At 34.9% G+C, this 25,313-nt stretch overlaps 1 protein-coding gene across 1 annotated transcript in view; it reads left to right on the top strand.

The window, feature by feature from the left end:
* Window positions 1–25,313, top strand: part of CEP83 (centrosomal protein 83) — a 134,941-nt gene that overhangs the window by 87,195 nt on the left and 22,433 nt on the right. Inside the window, exons 7-11 of the mRNA XM_002921781.4 lie at window positions 834–965; window positions 7,799–7,913; window positions 9,369–9,513; window positions 9,627–9,776; window positions 22,386–22,461. Of these exons, the coding sequence (XP_002921827.2) occupies window positions 834–965; window positions 7,799–7,913; window positions 9,369–9,513; window positions 9,627–9,776; window positions 22,386–22,461 (618 nt within the window). The remainder of the gene's footprint in view (window positions 1–833; window positions 966–7,798; window positions 7,914–9,368; window positions 9,514–9,626; window positions 9,777–22,385; window positions 22,462–25,313) is intronic.

Here is a 25,313-nt window from a genome sequence, read left to right as displayed (position 1 = left end):
CTTTGATTTTTTTGGCTGTCATTATGGCCAAAGAGTATCATTTTATATGTAAGGAAAATAGTTTTTTTCTGAATTATTTGTTGAATATACTCTTATCATGTTTAAGATATATAGGAAATGAGATCTTACAAAACTGTGAAGCTTATTCTTAAATGTCAAACATTTTAATTTCAACTATTTTGAGTAGAAATATTTTTAAAAAGCATTTAGTTTTCACTTTCTAATGAAAGAGTACTAAGAGTGTTACCAACCAGAAATTTTCTTGACAATTTACAGACTTAAGAATCTTTATGATATGATAGGTTCAAGAGCTATTGAGCTCTTTTTGTTCATGTTCCCAGAGGCTCCAGATTAGTTGAGGATTTTGAATTTTTAAATCTTGTTTTTATTTTTTAATCTGCCTAGATTTTCAGTTCTCACCACTACACATGAACACTCTTCTTTCTAATATCCTTTTATATTTCTGTTATGCATTGAAATCCCCAGAAATGTTTGTTCGAATTGTGTCAACAATAAGAGTAAATAGGTATCGAGTGAGTACATTAGGTACTCCCTTTCATGAGAGAAGTGTATGTGTTTTATTTTGTTGGTGGCTGTTGATATGTCGTTTATCCAGAGACTGTTGTTCCATATTTCCTGGAGCAAATATCTTTCATTTGAATTCCACCAGTTACTTTGAGAAAACTCTTGTTGCTTTGGTACATGTTAATATTGTTGAGGTTTTGAATAATTCGGGGTAGTATGATTATACATATATTTAAAAATAGTGCTTATTTTACTTTTATATAATTATAAAAATTATGAATAAATTTAAAAATATTTTCTAATAAAAGGCTGAAAAACAGTCAGCTAAACTACAGGCTGAACGCTTGGAAAAAGAGCTACAATCAAGCAGTGAACAAAATACTGTTCTAATCAGTAAATTGCATAAAGCTGAGCGGGAAGTAAATACGTTGACCAGTAAAGTAAGTCATCTTAATGTTTGTGTTTCATTCTTTAGAATGCTTGATACTGCATCATGATACAATAATTTTGTATTCAAATTGTTTACTCCTCTGTATTGAATCTTTTTTTATCCTATCGTTCTGCCTTCCAAGTACATGTAGAATCTGACCAATTTTTACTACCTTTCTGTGACTACTCTTGTCCAAGCCATGATTTCTCTAGGTTCAATTTTTACAGTTGCCTCCTAACACTCTACCTCCTCAGAGCTCTGCAGATCTGGCCTCTTCAGTCTTTCCAGAGTCATTAAAGTCCATTTCCCTCCTGTTCATTTTGCTCCAGCCTTACTGGCCTTCTTCTCACTCTTGCTTACTTCTCTCCTAGGGCCTTTGCACTTGCCTGCTGACGTGGTCTTCCCTCAGATGCATATAGCTTGCTTTCTTACCTCGTTCAGACATTGCATTATCAGAGAGGCCCTCCTTCTCTTCACTTTGTGAAATATCATCTTTCCTCTTCCTTCTTCACTGTCCGTCTTCTTTACTTGCTTTATTTTTCTTCATAGCTCTTAACAGCATTTGATACATTTATATTTGTTTATTTTTTGTCTCTCCTCTTCTCTCCCACCCCGTTTTCCTTCAACCAAATATAAGCTTTAAGAACGGGGACATTGCTTTTATTACCTCCATCTCCTGGAACAGTGCTGACACACATCAGGGACTCTATAAATACTTGTTAAATGAGTAAATTAGTAACAGCAGCGTGGTCTGCATTTATGTTATTTTTATTTTATTTACTTTTTAAAAAAAATTTATTTATTTTACCGAGAGAGAGAGAGAGAGAAGGAGGAGGGAGGGGCAGAGGGAGAGAGAAAATCTCAAGCAGACTCTCTGCTGAGCACGAAGCCCGACACAGGGCTCAATCCCAGGACCCCGAAGATCATGATCTGGGTTGAAATCAAGAGCTGTCCACTTAACCGGCCACCCAGGTGCCCCTGTTATTTTTAAGAGAATATATATAATGGTTTTCACATCTTTTATGCACCAAGTTTTCTCAGGAACTTACAGTTTTTCCCCTCACATGCTCTCTATATAAGGAATCTGGTAACCAGAAATAGGATAATAATGATAAAAGTATTTTGTAGAAAACTGTAGTGAATAACAATATTAGTTCTGGAGTCAAGACAGACTAGATTCAAACTCCATTTCTTTTCCTTACTAGCTATATGACTTGGAACAATTTACTTTCTCTCTGAAAATTACAGTGTTTTTCTTTATAATGCAAAACTAATAATCTACCTTCTAGATTATGGCAAAATTAAATGCAATATTATGCATAAAGTACTTTGCATAAGGTCTAGTAGATAATTACCCAAATATTAGCTATTATTAATGGTAGTGCTTGGGGGTATCTTCAAGATCTTGGAAATAAGTTTGGTTTCTGAATCAGTGAAATCAATTATTTTCCATCAGAGCAGAGTTACATAAAATTACCTTGAAAAACAAAGTGGCTCCCAGACCAGAGGGAACTTAACTGTAGCCTAGTAGAAATGAACTTATCAAAAGGAGTAAGGTAGTCATCATAAATTCCTTGGCCAAGAAATTGAGAGGACTTAGGCAGTGTTTAGTCAATAGAATGTAAGTATTCTGTCCCATTGAAGAGATAATTCTTACTGTGGGAAGGAATACACCAATCTGTTTTAAATGGTGGGCATGAAACTATCAATTCATTTCATTCCATTTGTTCTGACTATATGATCACCAAACAACTTTCTGTTATTTGACTTTCCATGTAATTTTGTCTGTAGGGAGAGAATGAGCACCGGTCCTTCAGACTTAAAGTATTCTATTTTCTATTACAGTTTTTTTTCTCACAGTTCTCATTTTATAGACCAATCTTTGTAAACTTTATTAATGTGAGTCCAGCCTTGAGGGCAGTGATTTCTGTGTCCAAAAGACCATAAGCCATAATACTATGTGTATTAGATGCCACCGTTGGGAGATAGTCTACCCAGTTTTTTTCCATGGCAAACACATACTCTCTTATAAAGTTTGCAGATTCTGTCTCTAGTGACATTTAAAATTTTTGTTTGAACTTTTATGCTTTACAGTTTGCAAAGTGGCTTTGTAGCCAGTGTATCATTTAATTCATTAGACATGGCTGACACCAAAAAGAATAAGTGGAAATTAGGCAAGAAGATTTTTAATTGTTGCAATACTTTAATTCAAGTGTCTTCCATTCTAGCTTATAGGTTGAGACTAAGATGTATTTAGAGGTTAAAAATTGTCATTTTGGTGGAGGTGACGAAGTACAATAGAAAAGTCCATGGACTTTGAATCAGATAAATCTGTCTTTTGATCCTGACTCATTTATCTCACTCATTACCTGTGTGACTTCTGATTTGCTTAACTTTTAAGTGGTAACAATGCCTATCTCTTACAGGATTTTTCTAAGATTAAAGATGTTACTGAATGCAGTAAATAGTAGCCTATGATGAAAATAATGGCAATAATTTTGCACTAGTGATGTCCTTAAATGAGAAAATGATATACATAAAGAACACAGAACTTTGAGCACATTGACTAGTTCTGTTCCTCACTGTATCAATAACTGTGTGTGTAGAACTTTAAGCAAGTTTCCTCATAGATGAAATGAAACATTGTTCTAGCTCATGCCTAGGAACTCATCCAGCCTAAGATTGTATAAGTCCTACTAGAAAATAAATTAATAATATAATTGCTTCCTGATTAACTTAAGTAGATTATTTATACATTCAAATGTATACATATTGAGAGAGATATATTGAGTTCCTATGATGATAGAGTATACAAAGAAATAGAGAATACAAAGAAGTAAATTCAGAAAGTTCTCTCATGCCTTTCTTCCAGTTCTGGTATTGCTAAGAGTTGCCTTATTTTAAGGGCACACTTGCATTTTTTGCATATAAATGGCATATTAAAAACCACCCTTCAGCTTTAGACAAACCAAGTTTTCATTTGGAATCATGCATATAGAAAGATTTCATCGGGAGGATAAATTTTAAAATGATATTTCAAACATGATTGTCACAGTTTTCTTTGCAACTTGAAATTTTCATCAATATTTTGCAACTCTAGCAAATGGTTGTTTGCAATGCAAAGGAGCACCTGGGGTATATTTGTCTACGTTGTTCAAATTTGTAAATGTTTGTCAGGTTTTTGAACAGAATTATGTCAGTGTGATCCCAGTGTCTTGTATTAAAAAATTTTACCAGGGGCGCCTGGGTGGCACAGCGATTAAGCATCTGCCTTCGGCTCAGGGCGTGATCCCGGCGTTGTGGGATCGAGCCCCACATCGGGCTCCTCCGCTATGAGCCTGCTTCTTCGTCTCCCACCCCCCCTGCTTGTGTTCCCTCTCTCGCTGGCTGTCTCTATCTCTGTCGAATAAATAAATAAAATCTTTAACAAAAAAAAAAAATTTTACCAAAAATGGCCTTGAAGATACTTCACATCCGATGAGATAAATTCTAGTTACCTCAGGATGTGTTTGATCTTTAAAACTACAATAAAATATGCAGTATAAGGAAGTCATCCCACACAGTTATCCTTATTAGCTACATTAATGAGGTCATACCATCTCAGACCTTTGAAAAAGAGAAGAATTTAAGTACTGTCTCTTTGAAATTTGTGTCAAGAGCTTCTTAATACATTTTTTCAACTATATTTATCTTTGTTACTTACATATATTGTTTTCTTGAATGTCTCTGTATTTGTGTATGTGTAATTTAATAGATTCTGAACCCTTGTAAAATGCCTAATATTGCCATTTCTTAAAGTTAGCACTAGGTAGTACTTTTTGGATACTTGGCTTCTGTTATGTCAGAAGCGTAAAGCAAATTGGCAACATGAAGGCCAAAATGGAAAATGCATTGTGAAAAAAAACAAAAGAAAAACAGGGTACCTTGGCCCAGGGGAGCTTCAGAAGACACTGAATCTCTTGAAATTATATGCAACATTTTAACATTATACATTTTGTTTAGGAAATGATCTCTAGTTTCCTAGGAATATTGAGGCCTGATCACAAAAAAGGTGAAGAACCAGGGATCTAAAGTCAGAAAGAGGTTTATTGTGACTAGTTGGGATTTGGTTCAGATTACTGACAGAAACTGCTACTGTTTGTCATAGCTCATAATACAATTCATATAAGCTTTTCATTTTTAATAAATTCTTTTAATACATTTTTAGGAAGTTAACAATTACTATTAGTATAAGCACATTCATTATTTTAGGATTATAGAAATGTGGCACTAAAGGAAAACTGAAACTCCTATTGGTGCATAGATGAGTAAATTCAAATGCAGCGAGGACAAATACGTTGAGCATATACCACTAGTTTAATAATAAAAGTAGGCCTAAAGTCAGACTTTACTTGTTTGACTTCCTGTCTACTGTTCTTTCGGTTTCAATAATTATAGTTTGGTTGAAAAATATTTTCTCAGGGTGAAATGAATTAAGAAATAGGTTTTTATATATTGCGTAGTTCTTGTTGAAATCAAGTTTTTGCAAAATAAGATGGCTATAATTTTCCACCTCATATTTAGAGAAGCTACGGTGTGGTTTGTTAATTAACTGCTATGTTGTTCTTAACCTGTTACAGCTAGTATACAATAGCAGGTTATAATTTCATTTGTTATAGAAATTGGATTTTCATTGTAGTTGTTTTTTCAAAATTTTAAAACATTTATAGTTTAAATTCTGTCTGTGCATGGAATTATAATGTAGTAGAACCCAGTCCACAGAAAATGTAAGTTGTTAAAATAAATAAAATTTCTTAGCTGCTTTCTTGTAAACATTGTTCTGTGAGACTTGCTTTCAGAAACGTTTAATACTGCAAAGCTGATGTCAGCACAAGGTATTCATTTTCTGTAATGTCATTTAAAAATCTCTAAGTTTATTTGGAAGCAAAGCATGCATCCTGAATGTGGTTAGCAGTACAAAGGCAGCACAGTGCTTGCTTTTCTGTTTTTCTTTTTTTTAAGTGAGGATTTTGACCAAACCATTCCCCTTACAGTGTTTTTAAGACCTTTCATAGATGGAATCTCTTTTGCTAAGACACTTCTGTTTCTCATCCTTCCCCTCTTTGGCTCTAGGAGCTCTTTCTCATTTGTTTCTAACTCCCAGCTTCAGTTTTTATAGATTTCTATTGCACTCAGGTATATTATCCTCTATCCTCCTGTTCCCACCATCTTACATTTTACATATTTGGCTTATATATATTTGTGGTTTTCTACTCTGATTTCATAGTTTTATGCATTAGTAGGTCAGAGTACAGGTTTATCTAATTTTTATATCTGTATTGGTTAAATCCTCATTATAGGATTAACTGTAGGACTAACTGTAGAAGCACCTTACCAAAGGGAAAAGATATGGAACATATTAGAGGATAGCACAGATAATTGGAGGGATTAAGCTTTCTTGTTTGCTTCTGTAATCCCAGCTCCTAAAACCGTGCTAGGACACATAATAGATACTCAATAAATATTTATCCAATGAATGGGGGCACCTGGGTGGCACAGCGGTTAAGGTTAAGGGTCTGCCTTCGGCTCAGGGCGTGATCCCAGCGTTGTGGGATCGAGCCCCACATCAGACTCCTCTGCTGTGAGCCTGCTTCTTCCTCTCCCACTCCCCCTGCTTGTGTTCCTTCTCTCGCCGGCTGTCTCTATCTCTGTCAAATAAATAAATAAAATCTTTAAAAAAAAATTTATCCAATGAATGAATACTACTCATGAACGAGAATCATTCAACCTTCAAAAGGGATGTCTCAGAGAAAACTAAAAATTGGTATGTGATTGGTTAATTATATGAAAAATATTGACAATTATTTCCATTCACTCAGGGCTTTAAAAGAATCAGGCTTGGGCAGTAAAATTTTAAATTGGATTTATATGTTTTATACTCATTCTTCCCACTGCCACCACATCCATAACACATACACACACACACCAAATTTCAGTTGATTCTTCCTTCTTGCCCACTTTGTCAATCTTTTGCCTCTTAATTTGCCTCTTACCTTCAGTTTCTTTTTTTTAAAATTTTTTTTATTATATTATGTTAGTCACCATACAGTACATCCCTGGTTTCTGATGTAAAGTTCGATGGTTCATTAGTTGCATATAACACCCAGTGCACCATGCAATACGTGCCCTCCTTACTACCCATCACCAGTCTATCCCATCCCCCCACCCCCCTCCTCTCTGAAGCCCTCAGTTTGTTTCTCAGAGTCCATAGTTACCTTCAGTTTCTTAATCTTAATTTGCAATTAGAGTTAATTTTCTGAAACAAAGTTGATTGTGTCACCTTCAGTAGCTAACAGGATACGCAGCCCTTTTGTACGGCATATAAAGTTTATTCCCTGCCACTCTACAGATTTCATGCCGTCCTCTGCTCTAACACATTGCTCATTGTTCTTGCAAGCATACTGTGTGACGTTATGCCTTTGTAACATTTGTGCTGTTCCTTATACCTAGAATGCCTTCTTGTCACCAGCACTTTTTTAAAAGGGAGGTTTCAGGTTTTTTTCTCTGAAGATGGGTCCGTCATTGACTATTGGATTTTAGGTACTTGCAGTTGAGCCTTTTAAAAGGCAAGATTAAGCCAGATGACCCCAGCCCGGTATTTGTAAAGAAATATCTCAGTTCTGTTAGGAAAAGGCTGTTTTCTTGGTACCAAATACTGTTCAATGAAGCACCTTCCCTCTTGGACAGTACTTACACTGTGCACTCTGCTACCAAAATGTTTTCCCATTTCTACTGATGTTTTTGGGTAAGCAGTTAATGGCAAGAAAATGACCTATAGTAATTTCAATTTCTAATTATCAACAGGTAAAAGAACTTAAGCATTCAAACAAACTAGAAATAACAGACATCAAACTGGAGGCAGCAAGAGCTAAGAGTGAGCTAGAAAGAGAAAGGAATAAGATTCAAAGTGAACTGGATGGTAATATATGATTTCCCATGCTTTTTACTATTCTTTTTACATACAAACACATTATTAAAATAGATCAAACCGAATTTTTATTTCCAGATTTTCAGCCTAACTGAATTTTAATCTTAGAGCACATATAGATTGTTTTTATATTGAATGTTCATTTTGTGATGTATCTTTTTAAAAAAAAATCAATCTTACGTTTATGTCACTTATTTATTACATAAATTAAGTGAAATTTTACATATGGGATTTCATACTTTCTGGGTTTATAGTTGTGAATCTATTTAGATCATGTGATTATTAGTCCCAGACCATTTTAAGTCTAAAGAATGTAAGGAAGATAGGTGGATCCCAGGCCCAATTTTTGTTTTTGTGTGGACACTAGGCTAGTTATTGAGCCTATTTTTAAGCTCCATTGTAGTCTTAGAATGGCCTTCTCATCAAGATTCCTCAGAATTATATTTCTGATTTTTCTTAAAAGGTATTTAAGCTACCTCTGGCCTGTAACTGTCCTCAAGTTGGTCTTTAGTTGAACTGGCCCCTGTAGTTGCAGACAGAGCTTATGATGAATAGTGTTTTCATCATTAATCTCTACTTGATGTTGATTCATGAATTTCTATGGAGTTAGGAAGTAACTTTTCAAGGGACTTAGAGTTTGTGATCTAGTTATGTGTTTTTTAAATTTTGTGTTAGATAAGAATTTGTTTTAGTTATTCCATCTGCAAAATATTTGCCATGTCAATATAAGGAAAATTTGGGATTCATTAGATAAACTTGAAAGTTTCCAATTTATATTTCTTTTTTTTTTTTTAAGGATTTTATTTATTTATTTGAGGTGGAGAGTGAGAGCAAGAGCACAAGCTGGGAAACAGAGAGAGAGGGAGAAGCAGCCTCCCCACTGAGTAGGGAGCCTGATGTGGGGCTTGATCCCAGGACCCTGGGATCATGACCTGAGCCGAAGGTGCCCCACTTAACCAACTGAGCCACTCAGGCGCCCCTTCAATTTATATTTCTATTGGAAATCTAATAGTTCTGCTAGAATGATAAGTTTTGAAGGCTTCTATGATTTTATTCACTCTACTTCCAGCCAGCTTTATGATGATACTGTCTGTGGGGCTAAGGTTACAAAACCCTTTTAGAAGTGAAGTAAGTATTTATCTCTTTGGTTATCACCTGGGTTGATGTCCCCAGCTCTCAAGAGTCAAGTGAGTATATGTATATAGTCTTTTATTAAAGTGTTTGTATATATATGCTAAATAAAATAATGACAGAGTAGTTAACTCTGAGTTTTAATATTTCATTCTTAAAAGGTTTATCAGTAATGTAAAGAACTTTTAGAATACATATCCAGACTTAACCTCTATGCTTTTTTAGTTGTCTTACCAGTTTATGGATGCTTGCTGTTATGATTTTTCAGCTTAATAACATTGAAAAAGCACACCTTGTTCCTTAAAAAAATATTAGGATTACAGTCGGACAATGAAATTCTCAAGTCAGCTGTTGAACACCACAAAGCTCTCCTAGTAGAAAAGGATCGTGAATTAATACGTAAAGTACAAGCTGCCAAGGAAGAAGGTTATCAAAAACTTGTGGTATTACAAGATGAAAAGTAAGTACTTACTTACCTTATTTTGTGTTCAATCTCCTTGCAATTGAAAACATTTTGCTGTCATATCATCCTCATTGTAGTTCTTGTAACATAATTATCATCTGTTGTTTTAGGATAGAACTTGAGAACAGATTAGCGGATTTAGAGAAAATGAAAGTGGAACATGATGTCTGGAGGCAATCTGAAAAGGATCAGTGTGAAGAGAAATTGCGGGCTTCACAGATGGCAGAAGAGTCGGCCAGAAGGGAACTTCAGAGTATTAGGTTATATATGCATATATATTTTTTAAACATCATTTTGAAATAATTTCAGAGCTAACAAAACATTGTAAAAGTCATACAGAGAATTCCCACATGATCTTCACTGAAATCTCGAAAGATTGACCTCTTATGTAACCATATTATAATAATCAAAGCTAAGATACTCACATTAATATAATCAGGAAATAAATATTACTTTATCAAACCTATAGACCTTGTTCAAATTTTACCAATTGTCCTTCTGATATCCTTTTTCTGGTCCAAGATCCAATCCAGAATCATATATTGCCTTTACTTGAAGAGTGCTGACCAGTTATTTTGTAGATTGTCCCTCAATTTGAATTTGTCTTAAATTCTTTATGATTAAATTCAGGTTATATATTTTTAGTAAAAATAACACCAGAGTCAAAGTCATGTGTCCTCAGTGCATTATATTAGGAGGTATATTATTTGTCCCCTTACTGGTGATGTTCAGTTTGATAGCTTGGTTTTAAGGTGGTGTCTGCCAGATTTTTCCAGTATAAAATGACTATTTTTTTCTCTTTGCGTTATCTAATTACCTTATGGGGAAATACTTTGAGACTATGTAAATTTTCTCACAGTACTTTCTCATCACACATTCCTCCACTAATTTGAGCACCCAATGGCCAAATCTGAGACAATTTGAGCAAAGAAATAAGTTATAATAAAAGGTTATAATCCATAGGATAAAATAAAACTCTATGTGTCCAAATGATATAATGTATAATATTTAGAGAGAGGAAAAGCTCTCTTCAGGAGAATTTCAACTAATAAACATAGAAAGAATGATGGAAATAGGAAAAGATCATTTGGCAAGCACTATAGTAGAAATGATAGGCAAGATATCGAAAATTTTCAAAGGTTTTCAGCATCTCTAGAGACAAATCATAATTTTTCCTCTCTTATACTATTAATATTGTATGTTAATGGATTTCTTAATCTTGAACCAACCTTAACTTCTAGAATAATTTTCTGTTTATTCTATAGAAAACAATCTATTAAAGCTCTCTGTCTCTATTGGGATTAATTTTGATAATCTGTGTTTTCATAAGAAATTATTTCATCTTGGTTTTCACATTTGTCTGTATAGAGGTCTGCAGAATAGTTTTTATTTTTCAATTTGTTCCATTTCAGTGATTACTTTCCCTGGGCCATTTCTTCTTTTGTATATGTGCTTTCTTCCTCAGCTAGTGCTTTGTTGATTTTATTCTTTTTATTGTGATAAAATATGACAAAATTCACTATTTTAATCATTCTAAGCATAGAGTTCAGTATTTTTTAAAACTAGGAATTTGATTTATGAAGTCATCTGCTTTTCTATTTCCTACCTCATTAATTTCTACTTCTTATTTCTGTGTTTTTCTGCCATTAAAAAGTTTTTATAGTTTTATTAGTGTTTAACATACATAAAATAAAATTCACCCATTTAAATAATGTACAGCTTGATGCCTTTTGGTAATTGTATAAAGTTTTGTAATCATCATCACTGTAAAACCATAGAACAGTTCTATTACCCTAAAAATTTCCCGGTATCTCTTTGTAGTTGACTTCTCTGATCCCCAGCCTTAGGCACCCCAGATTTATCCATGTGGTTGCATATATCAGTAGTTGATCCCTTTCTGTTGCTGATTAATATTCCATTGTATGGATGTAACATTATTTGTTTATTCATTTTCCTTTTGATGGGTCGTTACTAGTTTGGGGCTATTATGAATGTTGCTATGAACATTCATGTACAAGTCTTTGGCATACACTTTTATTTCTCTTGGTTAAATATCGAGGAATGACATTGCTGAGTGATGACATATAGCAGTACTGTTTTATAACATATATAGTGATAGTGTTTTACAAAGTGGTTGTGCTGTTTTTCATTTCCAGTAGCAACGTATGAGAGTTCCCCTATGACAGTTACATTTAATTCACACATTTTGACTGACACTTGTTATTGTCTGTCTTTTTAACTTAACTCTAGCAGATGTGTAGTAATATATCATTGTGGTCTTAATTTGATTTTCCCCAATGGCTCTTGATGTTTAGGATCTTATAGTGTGGTTTTTTGAAGTATTCGTCCAAATATTTTGCCCATATTTAAAATTGGGAAGTTATTTTAATACTGAGTTGTACCAGCTCTTTATTTTGCATACTTGCCCTTTGTCATACATATTTGACAGATAGGTTCTCCCAGTCTGTGGATTGCTTTGTTTATTTTAATTGTGTCTATTGAAAGTAAAACTTATTTTGATGAAGTCTATTTTATCATTTTTTACTTTTCTAGTTTGTGTTTTTTTTAAATTTTTTAAAAAACTTATTCAAGTGATCTTTATGCCCCATATGGGATTTGAACTCACAACCCTGAGGTCAAGAGTCTCATGCTCTACTCACTGAGCCCTCCAGGCACCGCTTTTGTGTGTTCTGTTTAAGAAAGCTTTGCCTAATCTTGTCTCACAAAGATTTATTTGGTTTTCTTCTAAAACATTAATATTTTGTTTCTTATGCTTTAGTTTTATGATCCAATTCATATTAATTTCTGTGTAGTGTGAGGTGATGGTAGACATTCATTTTTTATTTCTGTATAGGAATCCAGTTGTTGCAACATCATTTGTTGAAGACTGTCTTTTCCTCCATTGAATTATTTTGGTTCCTTTGTTGGAAATCAGTTGACCATTTAAGTGTGTCTGTTTCTGGACTCCGTCCTATTGGATTAATCTTTTTGTCCGTCTTCACATGAATATAGCAGTGTCTTGACCGCTGTGGCTTTAGAGTAAGTTTGATGTGGGTAGTGCAAGTCCTCTCCACCTTGTTCTTTCTTGTGAAGGTTTTTGGCTCTTCTAGGCCTTTCCACATAAATTTTAAAATCAGCCTGTTACCTTTTTTCAAAAAAGCTTATTGGGTTTTGATTGGGATTGCAATGAATCTGTAGCTCAGTTTGAGAAGAGTTGTCATCTCAACAACATTGAGCCTATCCAATCCGTGAATAAGGCATGTCTCTTCATTTAATGAGATCATCTTTAATTTCTGTCATCAGAGTTTTATAGTTTTCATTGAATATGTCATGCTTATCTTATGTTACATTTTATTCCTCAGCATTTTTATGTGATTATAAATGGGAGTGGTTTTTTTGAAATTTCACTTTCTAATTGTTTATTGCTGGCATGTGGAAATATAGTTAGTGGACTTTTATGGATGACCTTGAATCCTGTGACCGTACTAGTCATGTATTTTCTACTAGCTGCTTTGTAGATTTTGAATTTTCTAAGATCATGTTGTATACCTTATGCTTTATTTTACTTTGTTCATTTTTTTGTTATATTTTGAGTTGGGAATTTAAGTCAAGTATTTGTTCTTTCATTTTTATTGGTAATGTTTCTAGTATGAGATTTTTCTTATCCCTGTTTTAAGTATATTAAATATATTCTGTAGTGTTTTAATTATCATTATCTTTTAGGATTCTCTAATTTCAATTTATATTTTCCTTTTCACCCAAGAATTAATTGATGTATTAATAGAAGGTGTAGTTGTTTAATAAGAGATGAAATTAATAGTTTGCTGGGGCTGTCATAATAAAATACCACAATCAGGATGGTTTAAACAATAGAAATTTATTTTCTTATAGTTTTGGATGCTGGAAGTTTGAGATCTCAGGGTGTTCTCCTGAGGTCTCTTTTATCGTTGGCTTATAGATGGTTACTTTCTTGCTCTGTCCCCATATGGCCTTTCCTCTGTGTGCCTGTGTCTCTAGTACCTTTCCCTCTTCTTATGAGGATACCAGTCATACGGATTAGGAGTCACCCAGATAACTTTATTTAACCTTAGTTACCTTTTTAAAGGTCCTGTCTCCAAACGTAGTCACATTCTAAAGTACTGTGGTTGAGATTTCAACATACAAATTTTGGGGAGACACAGCTCAGTCCATAACAGAAGGTTTTTTAATTTCCAGGTGGGAGGACTTTTTGTGTTTTTATTTTGTTAATTTATAGTTTTAGTGCATTGTAATCAGAGAGTATTGTGTCTATTATTTCTACTTTATGGAATGCACTAATTTTCTGTGTGTGTGCAACCTATTATATTAAGGCCAGGACTAGGATTAAGCGAGTGAGATACCCAGGGTAAAAAATTTAAGGAGACACTCTTCTATGTCAACAATGAACATGCTCTAAAGTGAGGTTTAAAGGAGCTCTAAAGTGAGACTTTAAATTTTACACTTCTCTTTGAACCTGTAATACATCATCAGTTTTTGTTACTGCTACGTAAGGACTAGAAAAGAAAGTGTTCAATTATAGGCATTAAGTCTCCTATTATTAGTATTAGCATGTTTCTGTCTGTGACTCCTTGGATTTCTTGTGGATTTCTTCAAAAATATGATTGCTGTGTTATTTGGCATATAGATGATTATAATAGTTACATCTGAATTGTGAATTGTGGTTTTTAGCATTTAAAAGTGCTTTTCTTTCGTCATTTAATATCATTTGCTTGAATTCCACATTGATATCATTATTCCTGTTTTCTTATTGTTTCCATTTGCCTAGTATGCTTTTGTTCATCCCTTTATTTTTAGTCTTTCTGAATCATTTTGCTTTTTAAATGTGCTTTGTATGTGTAGCATGTAGTTGGGTCTTGCTGTGGAGCCCCTTAGAGATCTTTTTTATGTTAATGTAGGAGTTAAGTTCATTTACATGGAGTGAGCCCATGCTCACTGCAAAGACTTTCTGGCAGGAGCATGAGTAGTCATTTGCCGGGATTTAGAATTATTTTCCTCTTTTTACTTACAAATGCTTTGAAGTTTGGGCATTTTTTTGTCTTCTGCGTATGGAAAGAATGTGGTTTTGTGTGGCTTTATTCTCTTGCTTTTCTCTAGTATTTTGCAAGACATATGGATAGCTCAGAATTCGGCATCTGCTGTTATCTTCAGCTACCTGGAAGTCCCTGTATCTGCTTTTTAAATTTCTTAAAATCTTAAATGATTTCATAATTACATAGATAAAAGTTGAGATGTTTTTTAAAATCATGTTCATTAAGGTTTAAGTTATGTTTTGGGGCAAGGTTTTTTTTAATTAAAATTCCAGTATAGTAAACGTACAGTGTTATGTTAATCTCGTTACTCAGGAAAAAATTACTTCAGGCAGAGATATATGTATTATTTACTCATGTCAGATTTTATGAACGATTAAATACTGGCTGCTGCAATTCTAGAATCATAAATCTATAATGGATTTGGAGAGCCAATTTTGTCCTACTCTTCGCTTTTAGAGGAGTACTTTTTTTTTTTTTTTAACCATTCTAGACAGGTAAAGCTTTTTTTGGTTTATTTTATTTCTCCTTGACAATATCTAGAAAGAAGAGAGACACTCCCCAGAAAAACCCCACTCTAATGTTTCATCCCAGTATGGTTCCACAGTTTAGCTAGTTAGGATCTTTTCTGTGAGATTATGAGCCTGTTTCTCCTGGTTCGGCTTCTGTTGACATAGTGATAGATATCAAGCAAACTGTTGTTACATGGAGGCAATAATGAATGTGGCCCTTAGGGTTTTTGTTTTTGTTTTGTTTTTGGTTTTTTGCTATATAAAATAGTGTTCATTTTCTTTAGCTTTTCTTTAACAGAAATCATTTTCTGTTCCATTAGTCACCTTGATAATTTTTTTTTATTTCTCTTCAGTTTCTCCAGATCATTTATAATGTGTAATTGACCCCAACTTATTTTAAAATAAGGACGTAGTAACTAACATAAAAATATAGCAGAAGGAGCAAGTTGCAAAATTTATATGACTTCTTTTTTTTTTTTTTAAGATTTTATTTATTTATTTGACAGAGCACAAGCAGGGGGAGTGACAGGCAGAGGGAGAGGGAGAAGCAGACTCCCCAAGGAGCAGGAAGCCCCATGTGGGGCTTGATCCCAGGACCCTGGGATCATGACCCAAGCAGAAGGCAGTCAGTTAACCAACTGAGCCACCCAGGCATCCCTATATGACTTTTTTTTTTTTTTAAATGGTCTACAACTGTGTTTTTCTCATGTCAGTTCTGATTTTCCGATTTATAAGTCTTGCTACATAAACCAGATCTATTTTTGTCATTCATTAAAATAATTGCAAGCTTGTCTTATTTAGAATTTATAATAGGTCAGCAAGAGACTACCTGTAGAGAAAAAGGTCTTGCTTAAGGGCTGAAAAGTCTAAATTATATTAACCAGAAGTATCCATTTATTTACAAACAACAAATATCTGTGATAAGTAGGATTAATTACTGGTTTGGCAGATGCTTTAAATTATTAATTATATACCAGTTTCCTGTCTAATTAAAGTGGTTTCTTCTTCACTAGACTAAATAACAAAATTTTTATTCTAATAGTATTCTGTATTTCAGGAGACTGTCTCACCCCACAATGAGTTTAAGAAATTCATAGTTACCTGTAAATTTAAAAACATGGAAAAATTATTTAAAATTTTAAAATATTTTAAAGAGGATTTTATTTTTAAAGATTTTATTTATCATTTGAGAGAGAACATGAGAGAGAGAGAGAAAGAAAGCACAAGCAGCGGGGAGGGGCAGAGGGAGAAGGAGAAACAGGCTCTCCAACGCGAGGCTCTATCCCAGGACCCTGGAATCATGACCCGAGCTGAAGGCTGATGCTTAATCAACTGAGCCACCCCAGCACCCCTTGAAAAGGATTTTAAGTAAGAAACTATTTAGTCAACTTTTGGTTATGACAGTAACACAACTCCAACTAACTTAAGTGAGGGAAAGGGTCTTTATTAACAGACATAAATTGTGGAAAGGACAGGGATTGTGCTGGTCTAATGGACACCTGGATCTGGAAATCTTCTTCCCTCCTTTCACTCTTCTAACTCTTATGTCTGTTTCTCTCTTACTGCTTTCTCTGTGAAACCAAGGCTTTGTTTTTGAGATCAAAGAAGATAGGATTCTTACTTGGTGATATAAGTCCGAAAAATCTAGAAAGAAGTTGGGCCTGGTTCCACATGCCCGTCCCTGGGTCCATCACTTTGGCCAGAGGGATAGGGCACTCTGACTCAGCCTAGGTTTTTTGCCTATTTCAGAGTGGTGGGGGGTGGGGTAGGTACAGTTTGTTACCAGAAGTGAGGGGGAAGTATGTTGGGGAAATAACAGCAATTGCCAGCACAAGGAAAGGGAACTTGATCATTTAAGTTAATCCTGTATTGAATCCCTTATTTTTTTGCATTGCTTAAAGCCAGAGCTCTATTTTCCATTTATGGCTTTCTGATTTTTTCAGAAACATTGAAAAAAATTATGTTACTTAATATACCTCCTTTCTATTTATATTTCATCTTTAGATGAAGTATCTGTTGTGTATCATCTTAGTGGGGAGTAGGGGACTTATACTTGGCCAGTTGGACAAGTTCTTTTCCAGAATTTGAACTGCAGAGTAAGTGGTAGAAGAATATGTGGCAACATTTGAAGGACCAGACGGTTCTTTGGTATGTCCTTGCTGGTGACTCTGGTCAATTATTTTAGCCTGGTTCTAATTCTCCAGTTTCCTGTTGATTCAGTGAGTCTCATACCTTCCCAGCAAAGTCTCTTTTTGCTAATAATGCCAGAGTCAGAACTTGGGTGCCTGATATGCTATTACTAGTCACATAGAACTATTTAAATCTAATTTTAAATTAATAAATATTTTTTAAAAATTAAAAATTTAGTTCTTCAATTGCACTATTTGAAATGTGCACTATTTGAAATAGCTACATGTAGCTAGCTAGTGGCTATCATATTGGGTGGTACAAATTATAGAACATATCCATCATTAAAAAAAACTTAGTACCATTGGACTGTAAATTCCTTAAGGGTAGGGATTCTGTTTTTGCTATTCTCTGGTATATCTGTAACACTTAGGACTAGGCTTAGCATTTGTAGGTAGTCAGTAAATATTTGTTGAATGTTGAAATGACACACAGGAGCTGCCTGCCACAGAAAACCTAAGCAATAATCGTCATAATTAGCTACCTGTACTTTGAAGAGAACTGGAATGACTCCATCTCACTGTTATTCCTGTTGTTTCTGTTTAAACTTTTCAGTGGTTCCATTCTCTGTTGTACCTTGGTCCTCTGGTCTACCAACTATTTCTACTTCCATTATTTCCATAATTACTTTAAAAATATAAAGTACTTGATCTCATAGTTTTTCATTTGGCAACTTATTCCTCCTTCACCTTTTGATTTCTCCTCACGACCAACCCATTAAACCTCTCTTTTCAACAATTTTTGTTGTAGTCTGTGAAATCTCTATTCCATTACTGATAATTTTTTTTTTTTTGCAGTCTCCACATTTTTAAAAAATACACCCTCACTGAAACCTGACCTTGTCCTGGCAACCCTTTTAAGTGGAATTATTCTTCCTTCCTCTTCCCTGCAACTAGGGACCAAGAAGGAAATCGGTGTTTGTTAGCCTGGTGAGGGGTATTAAGGAGGGCACGTACGGCAACGAGCACTGGGTGTTATACGCAAACAATGAATCATGGAACACTACATCAAAAACTGAATGAAGTACTGTATGGTGACTAACATAACATAGTAAGAAAAAGAAAAAAAAAGAAAGAAATCTGTTTGTGAACCCCACTTTTGCTTCTAGACAATTGTTTAACTTGGGTTAAAGTGGTTTTTCTTTATTGATATTCATTGCATCCATCTTATTCCTGTTTTTTTCTCTGTCAATGACTAACCTACAAGATGTTCTCCGACAGTCACTGAAGACCTTGACTTCTAGCTCAGTTTGTTTTTATTTTCTGTCCTTTGTCATTTTCTCTGTGACTGCACCATTCATATTATTGACCCGTGTAACACGTTAGCCTTATAGTATATCTCCTCTCTGGTATTCTTTATCTTTATTCCACTTTAGCAGGCCTTACACTTAGCCATTTCTTGAACTTTGTCATCCCTTAGAACTGATCATTTCAAAGACATAAATTTTTTTTCTCTTATCCACTTCATTCTCACTGAAGACACTGCAATTTGATATTCAAATTGATATTGAAACTAGTTCTTATACTTTTTTTCTTCTAGTCTGTTGGCCTGGCTCCCTTGCTTCCCATTCAGCTTGGAATCTGTTTGTCCACTGTTCAACTGTGCTCTCATTTGTACCTGAGCAAAAGCTCTTGGAAGTAAATTCTCTCAACTTCTCACTGAGAATTTCTGTATCCTCATCCATTCTCTCCTCCCTTTCTATTTTAATGAAGATATCCATTCTCCCTTTACTTCTCAATTCTGAATCCCATCCCTTTTGTTTCCTCTAGAGTCTTACTTCATTGATTATCTTCTTCATCTGTGTCTAATTTCTTTACCTCAGAATCTTATTTTGCCTTCAAGGTCCAGCTCAAATTGCATTTGTCTTATGTAGCCTTTCCTGATAGCTTTTTTTTTTTTTTTTTTTAAGAGAGAGAGGAGTTGGGGGGAGAGAGAGAATCTTAAGCAGCCTCCACAATGTGGAGCCTGACACAGGGCTCAATCTCCAATCCTGAGATCATGACCTGAGCTGAAATCAAGAGTCAGAGGCTTGGGGCGCCTGGGTGGCTCAGTCGTTAAAGCGTCTGCCTTCGGCTCAGGGCGTGATCCCGGCGTTCCGGGATCGAGTCCCACATCGGGCTCCTCCGCTGGGAGCCTGCTTCTTCCTCTCCCACTCCTCTGCTGTGTTCCCTCTCTCGCTGGCTGTCTCTCTGTCACATAAATAAATAAAATCTTAAAAAAAAAAAAAAGTCAGAGGCTTACCCAACTGAACTACCCAGGTGCCCCTGCCTTTACTGATATCCTAATGAAAGTCAGTTAATTGCACGTTATTCTGTACTTTTTAGTTCTATTTTAAGACTTGCTTTCTTTTGATTTGTTGTGACATACCTTAAATATTCAAAACCTTCTCATCAAAAGAGGTACTATACTTTATTCCTAAGTGCAGCGTTGCCTTTTAAAACAATTTGTTCTGAACTCTTTCATTACTGAGATTAAGACCATTGAATTTATCCCTAAATCCTAATCAGCTCTATTAATTTTTATTTATGTTAAATTCCGTTATCCCTTATAATCCTAAATGATCTCAAATCATGGACTAATTTTCTTTTTTAAAAAACCATCATATCAGTTGTAGATTCTGACCCTGCACTGCTTTAAGTGAAGTGAACTGAAGAAAACTTTGTATGTTGTCTTTTATTGTCTACCATAATGGTGTTCTTACTCCTTTCATATTTTAATGAAAGTCAAATATTCTTTATCATTGGTTTCTTTGGCTTCAGTTTTTATTTGTAGGGCATTGTTTCCTTTCTTATCTACATAACTTATTTAGAAAACATTCAGGCCACATTGCTTTTTTAACAGGATCTTGTTTTTTATTGATTTACCAGGTATATTCAAAAATTGACCTAACTTTCTAACTCTGGACCTGACCTGGGACCTACAGTGTTTTCTCCTTTGTTTCTAATGTCAAGATTTTGTAGAAAGAAACCTTTATTAACTCCATAATCTAAAAGCACCAAGTTAATAATATCCATAAACATTTAAGGATGAAATGCACAGAAAGTTTGAGAGAGTAATAGTGTAGTTGGAATTATGAAATAAGAGTATGACTGGTACTGTTAAAGGAGCAAAGTAAGAGCAAGACTGTCCCTTTTCCTTTAGATCCATTTTTTCTGGCATTTGTATGTAAATATCTCAGGAAGCAGTGGGTCTTTGGTTTCTGCCATGTCATATTGTCCAATCACCTAACACATTTAAATGTCTAACCCAGGATTTGGGTTGGTTCATTCAGTCCATCTACAAATATTTATTGAATACTTATTAGTGTTTATTTATTTTTTTTTAAAGATTTTATTATTTATTCGACAGAGATAGAAACAGCCAGCGAGAGAGGGAACACAAGCAGGGGGAGTGGGAGAGGAAGAAGCAGGCTCATAGCAGAGGAGCCTGATGTGGGGCTCGATCCCATAACGCCGGGATCACGCCCTGAGCTGAAGGCAGATGCTCAACCGCTGTGCCACCCAGGCGCCCCATAAAGCACAGCTCTAGGCTCTTGAGACTGTTGTCTTTCCCATAAGCAGTTCTGATTGGATTGTTGAGACTTGCTGATAATGCCAAACTATAAATACTAAATGCCAAATGACTTGTATTTCGGATAAGTGTTTAAAGAATTTTAAAAAGGGAGCAGTTGAGGGCATATCCTATCACATATTGGCATATCCTTTTAGCTTAAAGCCTTTCTCATGTTGTTAGTCGTTTGGTTACCAGAGATACTATACATTTTCAGGTTCTGGTTGAAAATGTATCATTCCGGGACACCTGGGTGGCTCAGTTGTTTAAGCGTCTGCCTTTGGCTCGGGTCATGATCCCAGGGTCCTGGGATCAAGTCCTGCACAGGGATCCCTGCTCAGTGAAGAGCCTGCTTCTCCCTCTGCCCACTGCTCCCCTGGCTTGTGTGCTTGTGCTCTCTTTGACAAATAAATAAATAAAATCTATTAAAAAAATTTTTTTAAGAAGACAGATTATTAAAAAAAAAAAAGGAAGAAGAAAGGAAAATGTATCCTTCCTTTTGAAAAGGACACACATTGTATAAATATTCATCTCAGGGATGAAAGCTCATAATATATTTTATAAAATACACTATGCTGTCTTATACTAGATAGTTTTCTTATAAATTTTGAATTTAAAATCATTAAAATTGCTGCATAATGAAATGGGAGAGGAATACTTACTTGGGTTAGAAGACCTGACTCCCATCTTCATTTGGCTGTTTGGTAGCAAGTATGATTTGGGCCTGAGCCTCAATCTCTTTACAAAATAGAAGTAACTGTGTTTACTTTCATAGAATTATTATGAAACATTACTATAGTTAAAAATGACCAGCCTAGGGACAACTGGGTGGCTCAGTCGGTTAAGTGTCTGCCTTTATTTAGCTCAGGTCATGATCTCGGGGTCCTGTGATCAAGCCCCGAGTCAGGCTCCATGCTCAGCGGGGAGTCGGCTTTTCCTTCTCCCTCTGTGCTTGCATGTTCTCTCTCTCTCTTTCTCTCTTGCTGCTCTCTCTCAAATAAATAAAATTTTTTAAAAATGACCAGTCTTAATTAAATGCCTGTTATACTATAGATATCAGAGTAGGCATTAAAGGTACATTGAGGAGCTCCATAACCTAGTAGGGAGCAAGTGAGGTAGCAGCATGTCTGAAAGCTATGAAATATTTATGGTGATAAAGATGGCTTCTCCCTCCCTGGGTGACTTTCTGCGGCCTTAGCAACACAGTGTTCACTCTTCCACCAAAGGCCATCTGTTCAGGTTGTTGCCTATGTTTATCAAAATCCTACTCATTGATTTGTATCTCCATGTAAACACCCTCTCTTCTTCTTAGACATACTTGATTTCTCATGTTCTCTGTACCAGTAGTTTAACTGTAGATTTTTCCATAGCAAAAGCAGAAATTTGTTACATCTTAGTTACATGTGAACACACTTAACTGCCTGAAGTCAAAATCTATGGTTTTATCTGCCACTTTGCAAGCATTTCTGGTGTCAATATGGGTACTCTAAAATGATTAATTCTAAATATATGAACTGTGGATTCTTAATGTTTTCTGTTGGGTTGTGATATTTAGGTTAAAACTTCAGCAACAAATTGTGAATATTGAAAATGCAGAGAAAGAAAAAAATGAAAATTCTGACCTGAAACAGGTATGATTTTAACAAACATTTTGTTTTTATTTAAGTGCTTCTTTAAGTCTGTATTTTGAATGTGTTTTGAGTTTTTTATTGAAGTATAATTAACATAGTGTTATATTAGTTTGAGGTGTACAATATAATCATTCAACAATTCTGAACATTAGTGCTCACCATGGTAAGTATACTCTTTTTTTTTTTTTTTTTTCTCCCATCATGGTAACTATACTCTTAATCCCGTTTATCTGTTTCACCCATCTCCCCCTTTGGCAATCACCAGTTCTCTGTATGGACGGGTCTGGTTTTTTTGTCTCTTTTTTTCCCTCATTTTGTTTTGTTTTATTTCTTAAATTCCACATATGAGTGAAATCACATGGTATTTGTCTTTGTGTGACTTATTTTACTTAGCATTAGATCCATCCTAGATCCATCCCTGTTACTGCAAATGGCAAGATTTTATTCTTTTTTAGGCTGAGTAATAATATTCCGTTATATATATGTACACCACCTCTTCTTTATCAATTAATCTTTAGATTAGACATTTAGGTTGCTTGTGTGTGTGTGTGTTTTGAATCTGTTGGAGTTTCACATATCAGTATTTTGAAAATATCATTACAATTGATAATGTATTGATGAGGTTGATAGATAAAATGTTTAAATCTCTTTAAGCTCTAGTTAGCTGCTTTTCCTAACTGCTGTTTTTCTTAACGTCTTTATGTGCTATGATACACAATGAATTTTTTTAATTGTAGTTTAAAGAACAGTATTTTAATATTCTGATTTAAAAAATTGATTAGAAAGATCATCTAGGTTTTAAGTTTCTTGTAGCATTGACTTGTAACTTTTTATTTCTTACTCCATGAGCTGCATCTTATTATATCCCTATGAAATGTGAAATCTAAGGGTTGTATTTATGGAAGGAAATTTGTATTTTAATTAAAGTTATTTGGGTTTAAGAAAAATTTATATGGGCAAAATATGGAAGGGTGTTCTTTCCTGGATTCTATTTTCTTTTTTGTTTAAAGTTATGAGGTAGTGAAGATTCCATTTTTAGGATTTATGCTTGCAAGCTAGCTGGCATTGCTTTGCATATGCAGTTGTGGTTTCTAAGTCTCAATGAGGAGGACATAATGTTTGATACTCTGAGAGAAGTTATTTAGTACCATGGGCATTGGGCTTTCTGTTATTTATTAGATAACGAGAGATAGTAAGCTCCTTGAAAGTTGCTTTTTCAGTCAATTGTAATACAGATTTAATATTTACAACTCCAGTGAAAAGTAAAGACTGAGTAATTCTTCATGGAGAAATTTATTTTTTCTGAAGTACAAATCTGAGACATATCATTTTACTTTATTCTGACAGTTGCTCTTTGGACATATACAGTCCTATCTTATTTGGCTTCGCTGCCATCAGGAACTGCTGGAATTATTTTGCATTTATTTAGTTTATTGAATAAAGAATCTGGTTTCTTTTGACTCTTGAGTCTCATAATGGGTTCTTTTGATCCCATGTCTCTTGATTCTGTCATTCCAGCTTTTCCCAGAGAATGCCTAAGAGGTAAGACAAGGTGAAAGAAAATGAGCATTTGCTGGGGCACCTGGGTGGCTCAGTCAGTTAAGTGTCTGCCTTCAGCTCAGGTCATGATCCCAGGGTCTTGAGACTGAGCCCCACATCGGACTCCTTGCTCAGCTGGGAGTCTGCTTCTGCTTTTTCCTCTCCCCCCACCACTTGTGTGTGTGCGTGCTCTCTTGCTCTCTCTCTCTCTCTCTCTCTCTCTCTCAAATAAATGAATAAAATCTTTTAAAAAATAATATGAGTATTTGTTAATTAATTGGTAAAATGGCTTATGGAGGAAGTAGGTGTAACTGTGTTCCAAGTGAAGATTATTTGGATGTAACTTAAAAGCCTGTTAATTTGTAACTTAAAAGCCTGTTAATTTGTAATTAGCTACTTTTCATGAGAAAAAGTACTCCCAGATAAAGGTAAATTAGGATGGAGAAAAAACCTGAGTGATATTTCATGCTTTGATAAATGGCTCCAGGGGCCAAGGAATCGTTGCCGTTAAGTTTCTTAGAATATCTTCTGCCCAATGCTGGATTTATGGAATGCTTCAAAATTAAACAATGTAAGAGCGATCCCTTCCGTATTTATGATTCCTAACTATTTAGAAAGCAGAACTCCTGGAAGGGTTGCTGATCATAGGGAATATGGAAATGGGAGGATGGATTTCCGTAGCAGCTTTCCCAGCTGATGTGCTTTTAAAATCTGTTCTTTCCTAGGAGACTAGAGGAAGTCCAATGGAGAATCTCTCTAATGGGTGGATTTTCCTTTCTCACTTCTCCACTGTCCTTATAACCCTCTTCCTACTTCCAGTACCTCTTCTTCTTCTTTTTTTTTTTTTTTTTGAAGCTGAGAAAAATTAAACTTTATTTTAGAATCTATTTTCAGGTTTTTTTTTTAATTTTTTTATTACATTATATTAGTCACCATACAGTACATCCCTGGTTTCTGATGCAAGGTTCGATGATTCATTAGTTGTGTATAATACCCAGTGCACCATGCAATATGTGCCCTCCTTACTACCCATCACTAGTCTATCCCATTCCCCCACCCCCTCCCCTCTGAAGCCCTCAGTTTGTTTCTCAGAGTCCATAGTGTCCTGTGCTTCACTCCCCCTTCTGATTACCCCCCCTTTCTTTATTGCTTTCTTCCCCTACCGATCTTCCTAGTTCTTATGTTCCAAAGATGAGAGAAATCATATGATAATTGTCTTTCTCTGCTTGACTTATTTCACTTAGCATTATCTCCTCCAGTGCCGTCCATGTTGCAGCAAATGTTGAGAACTCGTTCTTTCTGATAGCTGAGTA

This window comes from Ailuropoda melanoleuca, chromosome 15 (genome assembly GCF_002007445.2).
Source record: "Ailuropoda melanoleuca isolate Jingjing chromosome 15, ASM200744v2, whole genome shotgun sequence".
Taxonomy (NCBI): Eukaryota; Metazoa; Chordata; class Mammalia; order Carnivora; family Ursidae; genus Ailuropoda; species Ailuropoda melanoleuca.
This window is presented reverse-complemented; position numbering and strand designations above follow the sequence as displayed.